The 14,094-nt window shown below is 40.9% G+C and overlaps 1 protein-coding gene and 1 long non-coding RNA gene across 2 annotated transcripts; one reads left to right on the top strand and one right to left on the bottom strand.

The window, feature by feature from the left end:
• The first annotated feature begins 4,693 nt into the window (after positions 1–4,693).
• Positions 4,694–13,860, top strand: FGB (fibrinogen beta chain). The gene is made up of 9 exons (XM_081209266.1): positions 4,694–4,848; positions 5,069–5,089; positions 6,499–6,705; positions 7,817–8,000; positions 9,260–9,487; positions 10,286–10,399; positions 11,356–11,478; positions 12,328–12,613; positions 13,466–13,860. The coding sequence occupies exons 1-9, from the start codon at positions 4,744–4,746 to the stop codon at positions 13,692–13,694; spliced, it is 1,497 nt and encodes a 498-aa protein (XP_081065392.1). The 5' UTR covers positions 4,694–4,743; the 3' UTR covers positions 13,695–13,860.
• Positions 5,227–6,492, bottom strand: LOC308595284. The gene is made up of 2 exons (XR_014011972.1): positions 6,169–6,492; positions 5,227–5,372 (listed from the first exon to the last, which is right to left on the bottom strand). It is a non-coding gene; the product is annotated as an uncharacterized lncRNA (long non-coding RNA).
• Positions 13,861–14,094: the final 234 nt, after the last annotated feature.

The following is a 14,094-nucleotide window of genomic DNA, read 5'->3' as shown; positions in this document are numbered from 1 at the left end:
CCATTGCTAACATTATTATTATTATTATTATTATTATTATTATTATTATTATTATTATTATTTATTTATTTAATTAAATTTGTATATCGCCCTTTATCCATAGATTTCAGAGTAAAATACAAAGTAAAATACAGAGTAAAATAAAAAGACAAAATGAAAAAGACAAAATACGTAATAAAAACAAGAATAACACCCCCTCCCACTCAAACACACATTTTATCATTGTTGTTATTTACTCATCTGAAACATATTTTGGTGTGATCCAGGAATCAATTCCGTTTGAGTAAGGCTGCAGAACATGACCGGAGTGCCAGGGTAAGGTATCAGATTGGATTTTCCTGTGTTACCTGATGAACTGAAGCTGCAGTCCTTTGGAATAATCCCTTTAAACTTAGTGGGAATAAGGCTGCTCCAATCCATGTACATCAGTGATGCTGGATAGTTTTCCAAAGGCATTAAACTCTGGCAGTGTTGGGAAGTAACCAGGAAGAGCTGTGGTTCAGCAATTATCACATCCTTAGCATGCAAAAGGTACTCATTGGATAGACGGATAAAACCCGTGGAAAGCAGTTGCCAATCAGTGCAGATGGTACTGACCCAGGTGAACCAATGGTCTGACTTGGCATAACACAGCTTCCTATGAATGCTATACAGTGGTACCTCGGGTTAAGAACTTAACTCGTTCTGGAGGTCCATTCTTAACCTGAAACTGTTCTTAACCTGAAGCACCATTTTAGCTAATGGGGCCTCCTGCTGCCGCTGTGCCGCCGGAGCCCAATTTCTGTTCCCATCCTGAAGCAAAGTTCTTAACCTGAAGCACTATTTCTGGGTTAGCGGAGTCTGTAGCCTGAAGCGTATGTAACCTGAAGCGTATATAATCCGAGGTATGACTATCCCTGTGCTGAAACTACCGTAATGCACTACAGCAGTTCAAATGCCACCTTTATTTATATCATGGGTGAGGAACCTTTTTCATATTGAGGGCTGCATTCACTACTGGTATAGTAACATATTTTAATTTTCCCTGGGTCACTGCAGTAATTTATTGTTTGTGGATTTTTACTTATTTTTGCTTTTTTAAATCATTTGTTTCTACCTTTGTGTAGTAAATAAATTAAGTTCTGAGAGGTCATACCTTGTTAGCATTGCTGCTTGCTCTGCAGAAATGGTGGCAACTCTATTCTTGCCCACCAAGTTTTTTCTGACGCTGCTACTGAATAATGCTTAAAGCAAATTTGTGAAAATAAAAATGTGAATATTGTGCTCAAGGCAGCACCCATACCGCCAAGATACACTGAATATAATGAATTTCAAAAGTGGCTTTGGAATGTTTGTGCGTGCGTGTGTACAGCATTGTGTAATAATTATTGTAAAACTGAGTTCCACTACATCTGTGGACAAGTTTAATCGGATGGCTTCAGTTATGTTTTGTACCTCAGAGGGCACTAAGTGTAGTTACAGATTCTGAACAGAAGAGTGCATGAGTTAGCTTTTCATTGACCTCAAGAAAAAGATTCTGTTTTCTTAACATTAGAAATCTGGCAAGATTTGCTTGGCTCTGATATTATACATTCTTATCTGTGAGTAAGCCCCAATGAGCTCAATGTGGTTTACTTCTGAGCAAATATGCATGCTGCCAGGCATGTACCGGTATGTGTAGAAATGCAGCTGCACTGTTTCTAAAAAAGATCCTTGCTTGCCCTTAGAGCTAGAGATAGCCAAGATTCAAATTCCTTCCAAGAAGTTTCAAAAAACAAACAAATCCCAGATCGTATCAGATTATAGTTTCTTCCAAATATTTTTAAAGCTAACTATTTTGGATATGGACAGAAGTCTTTTAAATTGTTTGTTTATTTGTTTGATGAGTCCCACTTTTCTGGAGAGCTTTCAGAGCTTTTTTTAATTGTTTCGTTCAAGTTCCATGCTAAATTTCACAACCGGGTTAACTCAGCTGATGAAAATAAACAGGAAGCATCCCACACATTAATCTTTAAAAGTGGGTGTGTGGGTGCTTGCTTGCTTCCAGCATATTGTCATGATGTATTCTCACTTACGAGAAACTACTACAAATATTTGTTGCCTTCAGACTACACTTTGAGTGGGTCAGAGAGAGATTTCATGTTTGCACTGCTGTTTTAAAAGACAGAGTAGGTTTGCAACCCTGCTTGGGGGGAAAGGACATTTCTAAATAAGTTAACAACCAGTAAAGAGCCCCCTCTTGCACAAACACAGTGGCTTATCTGTGGCCTACTCATAGAATTCTGCAGAGCTGCACACAGACATATCATTTGATCTGAGAGTCACTAACTAGTGGCCTTGGCTTATCAGTCAAAGCAGGGCATTGCACCATGACTGAACAAACCAACAAGGCAGACGATGCAGTTTAGGGTCTCTGTTCTCCACTGTCCAAATATATAGGTAAACAAGAGGAAAGCCTAGGAAAAGGAAAATGTCAGCCAACATTTTCTTGTTTTTAAAAAAACTCTTTACCTCCACCTCTTGAGCTAGAAGAATCTGCTACACATTCTCTCTCAGTAGAATGAATTACTGTACCTTCCAATAATTGCTAAGATGGTTTTCCTGCCTCATCAAAAAAAGAAAAAGCAACGTACTTCATAACAATTCAAGGAAATGAACATACTGTGTCACCTATTTGCCATATTTGAACAACAAGGACATGCAAAGAGAGGTTCTTGGTGTTGCCCTAAAATTGTGTAATTTCCATCCCATGGATATTCAAGGCTTGAACATAATCATTTTCAAGAAGTGCTGGGAGACATTTTTATTTGTTCTGGCTTTTAATGGCTATAGCCAGAGTTAATGGTGGTGGTTTTTATTTGCCTTAGTGGGAGCGGGGTTAGGTGGATTTGTGGGACATTTGTATTCACTGCTCCATTTCCACATACTCCTAGGCTGAGACAAGCCAATAAATAATAGATAAATATGTTCAGGAATGGGTGTCCCAAAGTCTGAGCTTCAACAACTCTGGTCCTGGGAGTAAGTCCCACTGAACTCTCAGTGAGAGTTCCAAGAATAGCACAATTTTGTATGTCTATACATTTGCTAAATAGTGTTAAATATCTCCAGATAGTCAAGTTTTCGGCTATATACACACTTCTGTTTTTATCCTGTGTGCTCCAACTGCTGTTCTGGGAAGCGGTATTTACATGACATTATGACATAAGAAGAGCCTGCTGGAGCAGACCAATGACCCATCTAGTCCAGCATTCTGTTCTCACACAGGCCAACTAGATGCCTTTGGGAAGCTTGCAAACAGGATTTGAGCTCAAGAGCACTCTTCTGAAGTTCCCCACAGCTGTTATTCTATCAACTGGTATTCTAGCAACTACAGTTGTACCTTGGATCCTGAACGCCTTGTGAGTCAAACGTTTTGGCTCCAGAACGCCACAAACCAGGAAGTGAGTATTCCGGTTTGTTCTTTGGAACCCGAATGTCCGACACAGCTTCTGGTTGGCTGCAGGGGCTTTCTGCAGCCAATCAGAAGCCGCGCCTTGGTTTCCGAATGCTTTGGAAATTGAACGGACTTCGGAACGGATTCCGTTCAACTTCCAAGGTACGACTATGCTCATGGATATTTCTGTGGGCTTAGAGTTACCGCTGGCAGTTCTTTCACTAATAGTAGTCAATATTAGGCCCCAAAGTATGTCCACTGGTAGGACAGAGACCATCTCTGTATGTTTGTTGGACCCCAGGATCAGACTTCCTGAAGCTGGCATAACTTACATAGAAGCTACCACATGCAGAGTCAGACCATCAGTACATCTGGCTCATCTGCACTGCCTGGCAATGGCTCTCCAAGGTTTAAGGCAGGAGTATTTCCCACCCTTTCCTGGAGATACTAGGATCTTCACCATGCAAGGCCGATGCTATACCATTGAGCTATGGCCATTCTCCAAGTAGAGCCATGTCAGGAAAAAAGGAAATAAGTCACACACGTATCTCCTGTGTTGGCTGGAGATTAAAGATTTGTGTTGGCTTAAAGATTTGCACAAGCTCTTCTCATTGTGTAAGCATTCAAAGCTGCTGATCTGTTGCACAGTGAGACTTAAGGTTGAAGGATAAATTGCACTTTTTAAAATGGAGATGATGTGGCTTAGGATGGGCAGCATGCAATGCCATTTGAAGACCAGGTTAGCATTTCAAAGTATGAAAAACCACAGTAAGGGTATGTAAAATTACAGTAACAGACTTGAAACTACACGCGAGTAAAGGAAAGACCAACTACATAGGAATTAATGGGGCATAGTCACAACAAATAACTCTCCCTATTGATTTCAACGGGACTTAAAGGATGACATTTAACTTTCTTTAGATCTGAGACAATGTAGTTATACATAGCTTTGGGTCAGGGTTGCTGAGACCTGAAGAGCGAAAAGGAGACGAAGGAACAAGACTATCAAGACCCTGATTACAGTTGCAAACACTGCTAGTCTGTTTTCTTTACCCAATTTCTTACGACTACAACATTTTTAATTTCCGCAAATGAACAGGGCTATATTTAAATGACACCTATTTGTCCTCCATTGAAGACGGTACATAGCAGAAGATGTTGCTCAACTGGAGACTTTGTCCAGGCACAAACTGAACATTTAGGTTAAATATTAACAGTGTGTGGGACGGCAGACCTATCGTTAACCGGCTAAGATACTTCAGGTTGATTCATTTATATATGATCACTGACTTGCTTTCTCTGATTTTACAGAGGGGAGGAAAGCTGCTAAGATGCTCACGCAATCCAAAATCATGAAACTACTGTTGCTGTTTCTCCTTTCTGTTGTCGTCGTCGTTAAATCCCAGGCTGCTGTTGACTATGATGATGAAGAGGAGGTTAGAATATAAAGGTTTTTTTAAAAAATAATAATAATAATGTGTTCGCATTTTTGGTTTAGATTTCAGAAAATAGAGGCAAAACCGAATACCATTTTATTTGCATTAAGGAAATAATAATTTGCAAATTAAACATGTAAGAAAGAAGGGTTGAATTCTTGAGTTATGTGTAATTAATGCTGATCCTTTTCCCTTCTTTCTTCCCTTTTCCTTTATATAGGTAACCACAACCGCAGCTCCGGTAAGACCGAGTTTTCTTCTTAATTAAAGAAAAACAAACCACATAATGGTTACAATTATGGATTCCGTTCCAGAAACTTATATATTTGCTTATAATTTGCTGTCAAATAATTGTGTGTGTGAAAAAAATGCACTTACCTCCAATTTAAGAATTTATTTAATATTGCCATTCCAGAGACATTTATCATTCATTTCTTGAAATAAAGCTGGCGGGTGGGGTGAGGAAAGCCTGCTGGTCCTCATGGGATTATTCAGGTATAGTTTGACTGTTTCCACGTAAGATACTGAAAAGGACATGATACCATCAGGGGGAAGAAAATTTCTCTAACATGACAATTCAATAGCATATGAACTTTGTCTATGGGAACACTGTCACCTTTTGTGAATTCAGTTAATCTTTTGAATGAAGTTCAATGGGTAATTATTTGTATTGTAATATATTATCTCATTTTATCTTAAAATTGATTTTTGCCTTCCATTGCTTTTGGATTTATTTTTTCTCAGGTTTTGTTCATTTCATTGGGATGTTAGGTTAGGAATATCTAAGGAACATTAGCCCTATTCCTTATGCATCTTTATGTATTTTTAAGCACAAAAACTCATAATTGTTAGGACCAAACTGCACATTTCAATGCAATTTTTTTTAGTTTAAAAATATGCTGGGAAGGATGCATTTGCAAGCAAATAATAAATAGGCAGGCATTTCTCTATCTGCTGTTATTCTCCAGATCACATGCTAAGTGATTTCCCCATCCCCTAATGGGTTTCAAAAGAATGTCAAATATATTGAAGAATTTACTTGCCTCCAACCACAGATTTCTGCATACAGTTTTATTCTGAGCTTCCTTGATGACCCCTGTGCCCCCTGCTCCAGTCCAAAATACTAAAGTAGGCCTGGTTTGTTCATAATACCAACCCATGGTTTATTAAACCAGGACTTAGTATTACACATAAACCCTGCCCAGTGCTTAACTGTGCTTTATTCGCTGCCAACAAACCACAATCTAAAACCATGGCTTGTTGTTGGCTTACAAACCTTAGTTTGTTTTAACTATGACTTAGCGTTACATGTGAACCTACCAGCTTTATTTATTCAATTTCCATCCTGCCATTCCTGCCAAAGGAGCCCAGATGGAACACGACAAAGCAGCATAACAGTACAGGTTAAAGAAAAATAAGTAAAATAGATGAAAACATTTTAAACCATTAAGAACATCTGTAAAAACCTTAAAAATACGCAGCCCCGGCCCCACCCCAAACTATACAGGAGAGAGCAGCTGGAAAATGAACAAAACTGTGGAGGAATAAATACTTTGTTAGATGCATGATGTATTCTTTTTATAATGTAAATTGTTTGCAGATTATAACAGTAACAGGATTATTTATCCTCCCACTGCCGTCGGTGAACAGGTTGACGGTGATGGAGTAGATGCACGAGGTCACAGGCCACTGAACAAAAAACGGGAGCCATATCCAACTCTCCGTCCAGCTCCTCTTCCTCCCAGTAGTGGCTTTAGATATCGGGCTCGTCCAACCAAACCACCTGCGGCTGGCCGAAAAAGACAGCAGGTTGCATTCCCTGACCATGGAGGCTGCAAACATATGTCGGAAGAGCTGGTAGGTTTATGTGCATTACTACTGTGGTGGGACAATAATGATTAAGAGCAAGTAGTAGGTTTCATCCTGTTTGATAAGGCTACCTCTTGGAAGCACTTTGGTGGGAAAGTATATGTGCTTATCAGTCCATTTCTTGTTGGTTTGCTTTGGGCTGTAATCCTGATATTTCAAAAATTACAAACATGCACTGCTGGGGAGCTTGCATCAGAGCTACTTTGCCGGGTCTGTAGTGAAACATCTGTGTGGCCATCAGGTATTTATATGGCAGCTGCTTTTAAACAATAGCTATTTTAATGGCTTAAGAACTCATCTTGTTTACACATCATAACACAGACATACTATTCTTTATCTCTCCCAATTACTAGCCATCTGTTATGACAAAACCAGCTACAAATGTGTGGCTAGCCAATTAATTGATTTGTTAGCACCTACTTTGTATGCACGATCTGTATATGCTTTAAATTCTGTGGAGGTAACCTTCTTGAAGGGACGCGGGTGGTGCTGTGGGTTAAACCACAGAGCCTAGGACTAGCTGATCAGTAGGTCGGCGGTTCGAATCCCCGCAACAGGGTGAGCTCCCGTTGCTCAGTCCCTGCTCCTGCCAACCTAGCAGTTCAAAAGCATGTCAAAGTGCAAGTAGATAAATAGGTACCACTCCGGTGGGAAGGTAAATGGTGTTTCTGTGCGCTGCTCTGGTTCGCCAGAAGCGGCTTAGTTATGCTGGCCACATGACCTAGAAGCTGTACGTCGGCTCCCTCAGCCAATAAAGCGAGATGAGTGCTGCAACCCCAGAATCGGCCACGACTGGACCTAATGGTCAGGGGTCCCTTTACCTTTAACTTTACCTTTACCCTTCTTGTGATTCAATTCCATATCACTCATGGTCATGTATGAATTAAGCAATCAGATAGACAGGGCCAATTATGTGTCTCTCTCTTTTTTACCCATTCAGAACTCCATGCACACCCAAGCACTATGGGATGGCATCGTTACTTGCATAATTTTTTTAAAAAGCATGCACATTGAATTTAAAAAAATGTACTTAATGTCCTGTTAACTCTAACCTACTGCCTTCAGCTGCATTGTGTTTGTGTGCGCGCACTTTTTAAAGGGAGTCTTATGCCCAACTGGATGTGAGCTGCGGACTGCGCTGCTGAAACAGGAAAGGACGGTGAAGCCAACTGTGCAGGATCTAACAGACAAAGTGCAGAAGCTAGAGCAGTCCACTTCAACTATATATTCTTATACCCATCTGCTGGATGAGAGGCTAGCAAAGAAACAGAAACAAGTACTAGGTAAACCCTGCTATTGTCATTTATCACGTGCTGCAAATCAATACATAGGCAAAACTGCCTCGCTCTGGGTATCCTGAAAGGCTTCTTGAGAAGGATGAATGATAATAAAGACCACCAGAGGGCACATTCATGACCACACTTAAAAATGTTTTAGTTCCTACCTTTATGTATTAGTTGTATTTTTGTAATTGGGTGTCTCAAGGTGACTTACACAACAAAAATAGAAAAAAGCAGAGACATTAAAATCAGACATAAAAATAGCTAATAATAATAATAATGATGATGATGATGATGATGATGATGATGATGCCACTCTGGGCAGCTTCCAACAGAACACTAAAATACAATAACTTATTAAACATTAAAAGCTTCCCTCTTAAACGTAAACACTGCTGTCTATTTTGAATAGACTTATTTTGGGATTGGAATGTACGAACCATGTGTGAAAATGACACATTTAGCAGTATGGCAGTTTGATCATATCAGCCAGCCATTAATCTCCAATCAGGGTAATAATTCCTGACTTGCATGCTGGACCAGATAGGCAGATGTCATCTACAAACATCTGAAGTGCTTGTCCAGGAGATAAAGCAGAAGTCAAATCTTGATCATGGCTTATAACATATTAGTATTTATTATTTCTATTGTACCCTCCATATATATGCGGCTAAGTCCTACTCCTCCTGCCTACCTAGCAGTTCGAAAGCACGTCAAAGTGCAAGCAGATAAATAGGTACCGCTCCGTCGGGAAGGTAAACGACGTTTCCATGTACTGCTCTGGTTCACCAGAAGCGGTTTAGTCATGCTGGCTACATGACCCGGAAGCTGTCCGCCGGCTCCCTTGGCCAATAAAGCAAGATGAGCGCCGCAACCCCAGAGTCGTCTGTGACTGGACTTAACTGTCAAGGGTCCTTTTACCTTTAAGTCCCACTCAGAGTAGATCCATTGAAATTAATGAACCTAAATTAGTCATGTCCATTAACTTCAGTGGGTCTACTCTGAGTAGGATGTGTTATTAACACTGATGCTGTTTTACAAAGAATGAGAGGTCAGTTCTCTGCCTCAAGGTGCTTCCAATCTAAAGAAATACACAAAGGATGCAGCAGAGGAATGCGAGGGCAGTGGGAGTCAGTGTCGGATTACTAGCCTATTGGGTGAAAAAAGTCTACTATGGTCTATGTACTGACACAATAAATGCTCTTTTATTCTGTTAGCAGTTTTTTTTAAAAAACGTATACATGAATTTGGTTTTTTTTCAGATAACCAGAATGTAATTTCTCAATACAACAAGGAGGTTGAGGAGCACTACACTTTCATCAAAGATAACCTAGACAGCAACATCCCAACTAACCTGCGACTTCTTCGTTCAGTTGTGGATAGTTTGCAAAAGAAAATACAAGAGCTGCAAAAAACTGTCACTTCTCAGTTGCAAGACTGTCGCACTCCCTGTACAGTTTCATGCAATATACCTGTGGTGTCGGGCAAAGGTAATCTCTCTCTTCCCTGACTTGTCTTGCTCCGCAGTTTGACAGATGCACAGGCAGCCTTGAGCGTGCCACCGGCACATTCACAGAGACCCTTACACCGCGCTGTCATCTCCAATGAGGCATCTCTTGTGACCACCAAATAAAGAGCAGGGCAATCTGACCCCCAGCTACAGGTTCTGTGTCCATTGTGGCTGGTGATGGTCTGGCTACAGCAGCCCTGTAACTTCATCCCAAGATCTATGACAGTGACAGGGAATGTGTGGTCCTACAGTTGTTGTTGGATTCTCAGTTCCCACCATCCCTGACCAGCATGGTCAGGGATGATGGAAGTTGTAGTCCAGCAATGTCTGGAGAGCATCAGGTTCCACATTCTTGGCCTAAGGCCAACTTGCCTGCTGTTCTCCTCTCCTTTCTTCCCAAATGGTTGATGGCCCTCATGGTAATTGGTTCACTGACATGCTGGCTTAAGCTAATGAAAATCTCTTATTACCTCATTCTACTGAGGGAACCTTGTATTTTAACAAAACGGGTGGAGGAAAGACTTTTCACATCAGTAGGATCCCCAAAAGTATTGGGTGTGGACCCTAAACACAAAGGGATGTGAGTGGGACAGTACAGGTACAGTATTATTTCCTTCCTTTCATCCTCTCGATTTAATTCATCCTTTAGAAAGTAAGTGGGAGGCAGTAAACAATTTTATGCTTGTATGTAATTGGTTCTACTAATACCAAGCTATTGGGGGAGGGAAAGATTTTTGTAGCTTGCTCAGCAATATATATCATGGCTTTCTGATTGCAGAGTGCGAAGACATAATTCGAAAAGGAGGTGAAACATCTGAGATGTATCTCGTCCAACCGGATCCTTTTTTCAAACCATACAGAGTTTATTGCGACATGAAAACAGACAATGGAGGTGAGTTGGGCCAGTGCCTCACAGGAGTTCCTTGCTGATTTCCAGGACCCCTTGCCCCTCCCCACCTGTGCTGTTCCTGCCTGATCATCTGCCCCTTCCAGGATGCAAACAGAGATAAGAGCAAGGTGAAGGAGGCAGTGGTGTGGATTGGTCCCAGAGGGAGAGAACAAATCCAAGTGACAGTGGCAAGGAGAGAGGGGAGGCTATTCAGGGAGAAGACTCACTGAAGCTGCCCATTTGAAGCTGCTACTGTGTTGAGCAAAGAGAACCGAAAGAGTGGCAAAGAAATTTGCACCAACTGTATTGCACCTGCAGCTTTTGCGTTAACAAGAAAACAGTTGCAGCCTGTCAACTTAACTTTGAAATAAAGTATTTGGTAGTTAAGCATGATGCACATTCTCTCAAACGACGGCCGGAATTCAATTCTGAGAAGATTCCCTACCTCACCCCCAGTAGCTTATGTGTTATGGATACTATCACATCAAAGTTTAGCACTTTGAAATCTCATGTGCCACCCTTGATGTGATGATATATTTTTAGAGCATAGTTGCATATTTTGGTATTAAATATCCTGCCCATCTCGAGATGGGCAAGGTAAAAATCTCAGGTTATAATCCAGAGAGTGGGCATCTGACCCCATGAGAAATCAGTTGCTAAAATCTCATTATTTCTAGCAGATATCATTCTGTTACACAAGCAATGATCCACTGACAAGTTCTGCTATTGAAATGATATGAGAATGTCCAAATAGACTGTGCATGTTCTTTAGACAAATGTGCAGCTATTTATTTTACTGAAGTCCTCTATATATGAGTACATTCAGACACACTGAGACAGAAATTACTGAGGCCATATTGATGATACACAAAAATGACCTGTGCCAGCATATTTCTTCTTATTATTTCCTTCGTTTTGGTTAATGACTGGTGATTTTTGCATCCTTTTACATTTTCCAGGCTGGCTTCTTATTCAAAACCGCCAAGATGGCAGTGTTAACTTTGGAAGAACATGGGATTCCTATAAAAAAGGGTTTGGAAATGTTGCATCCAGTGGTGGAAAGAACTATTGTGACACCCCTGGTAAGAATCTTGACTCTGAGCAGCCTCTTATTAATGAACTATTATCAGCTGCTTTGGCTGGTGAAGAATGTGAGAAGACATACTGCAACTTGGGAGTTGCATCATTTCTTAGTGGTAGACCATCTGCTTTGTATGTGAAAGGTTTCAAGTTCATTCTCCAGCTTCTCTGGGTAGGGTTGGGGGAGTCCCCTGCCAAAAACCCTGGACAGATGCTGCCAGTCAGTGTAGACAGCACTGAGCAAAGTGGGTCAATAGTTCCACTCGATATAATGTATCTTCCTCTGTACTTGCAGCCACATGGATCAAGTGGCTGTGTTAATGAATGCCTTCATCATTACAACATTTCTCAAAGTTGAGTCTCCAGCTGTTATTGGACTACAACTCCCATCATCCCTAGCTAGCAGGACCAGTGGTCAGGGATGATGGGAGTTGTAGTCCAACAACAACTGGAGACCCAGGTTTGATAAACACTGCCGCCTTAATGCCTGCCACTTTTGACTACCTTTGCTTCCTTTTTGTATCGATGCATAAAGTTTGCACAGCAAAACAGTGTCAAGAAGTGTTTTCTGTAGCTGTCTTAACAGTCTCTGAACTTTCCTTTTACATAAATCAATAAAAGACTGTTGGTTGCATTGGGGAGATTAGAAGAGCAGGGACAAGCAAGATTTCTTTGTTTCTGTTGTTAAAAAAAAATGACATATGGTTTTAACTCACTGTCCAGCTAGGTGTTCTCATAATTCTTGGAACTGCCTAGTTTGGTTCAGGTTTTACAGATTTAGGACAAAGAATAAATTTCTTAAAACCCCTTCTGAAGATTGCTTTAGCCAATGTGTTTTCATTATACCACAGGTGAATATTGGCTCGGAAATGACAAAATCAGCCAGCTTACCAAAACGGGACCCACTGAGCTTTTAATCGAACTGGAAGACTGGAATGGTGATAAGGTTAAAGCACACTATGGAGGATTCAGCATTCAGGGGGAAGCAAACAAGTATCAGCTCTCAGTTAGTAACTACAGGGGCACAGCTGGAAACGCCTTGTTAGAAGGAGCGTCGCAGCTGTATGGCGAAAACCGAACAATGACAATCCACAATAGCATGTTCTTCAGCACTTTCGACAGAGACAATGATGGCTGGTATGCGTATGCATTTGCACTTGGTTTGCTACTGTACTCGGGCACACACATTTGGGTATGACCAGAGATGACTTGCTTCCTTTGCAACTCTTAATGTTGCACGGCTGCAACCTGTTAGGCTGGCATAGTTTATTACCATTGCAATAAATGAACACCGATGGCTGATGGGCACACAGATACACCTGTCAGGCTTTTGGGGGGGTGTTTCTAATTCAGGGAGAGCTACTTTTGATTAGACATGTATAGGATCATGCTGTCAGGCTGGAACAGATTATAAAAAATACCCTAGTGTTAAGAGTTATAAGCTATATACAGTGGTACCTTGGGTTACATACGCTTCAGGTTACGTACGCTTCAGGTTACAGACTCCGCTAACCCAGAAATAGTCCCTCGGGTTAAGAACTTTGCTTCAGGATGAGAACAGAAATCATGCTCCGGCGGCACAGCGGCAGCAGGAGGCCCCATTAGCTAAAGTGGTGCTTCAGGTTAAGAACAGTTTCAGGTTAAGAACAGACCTCCAGAACGAATTAAGTTCTTAACCCAAGGTACCACTGTAATTTATATAAGTCATCATTCGGAGAACCATGGGATGATCTCCTGGTTGATTAATAGAGATTACTTTGTCCAAGGAAAATACAGCTATTACTGGGTGCACAAGTACATTTATTATGGTTGTAATTATCATTACTATTATTAATTTAAATGTATTACCCACCCTTCACCAGGGCACTTTAAAATTCAGAACTGAAAACAGTTAATAACATAAATTAATATATGTTGGTTTTGAAGATTATGCATTTGCTTTTTTATTGCTGCATGTAAAATACACCTTTTGTATATTTCACCCCGCAGGCCAAATCCAGACCCAAAGAAACAGTGTTCCAAAGAAGACGGTGGTGGTTGGTGGTACAATCGTTGCCATTCCGCCAATCCAAATGGCAGATACTACTGGGGTGGGCATTATACCTCAGAAATGGCAAAACACGGAACAGATGATGGCATGGTATGGATGAATTGGAAAGGGTCCTGGCATTCACTGAAGAAAGCCAGCATGAAGATTAGACCAATCATCCAAGAATAGTGATGGTTATTTAAATAAACAGTGGCAATTTTTTTGTGCTCATATCTGTTTCATGATATATTTGAGCCTAACTGCATTAAAACATTAACCGGCAAACACACACACTCTGCCATGTTTATGTTGGTTAAATGCACTGTGAATAAAAGCAGAAGTGTTATACAGGCAAGTCACATCTTACACTTATTTTACTTATGTGATCACAGCTTTGTGCAGATGGGGATGGGAGGGAAATAAATAAAGGGAGAGGGGAAGAAAACCCACTCTCCATTTATTTCCCTTACCCGAAGGTGCCAAGCTTTGGGAATTTGCAGGAGAGCTTGGGGACACTGCCAGAACCTTTGCACAAGCTTCCCTAAGCCAAGTAAGAAACCCTCCACCTTGCAGGGGTGGTAGTTCCAGG

This window comes from Podarcis bocagei (assembly GCF_964188305.1).
Source record: "Podarcis bocagei genome assembly, chromosome: 9".
In the NCBI taxonomy this organism is placed as follows: Eukaryota; Metazoa; Chordata; class Lepidosauria; order Squamata; family Lacertidae; genus Podarcis; species Podarcis bocagei.
Note: the sequence above shows the minus strand (reverse complement) of the source record. Positions and strands in the feature narration are given on the sequence as shown.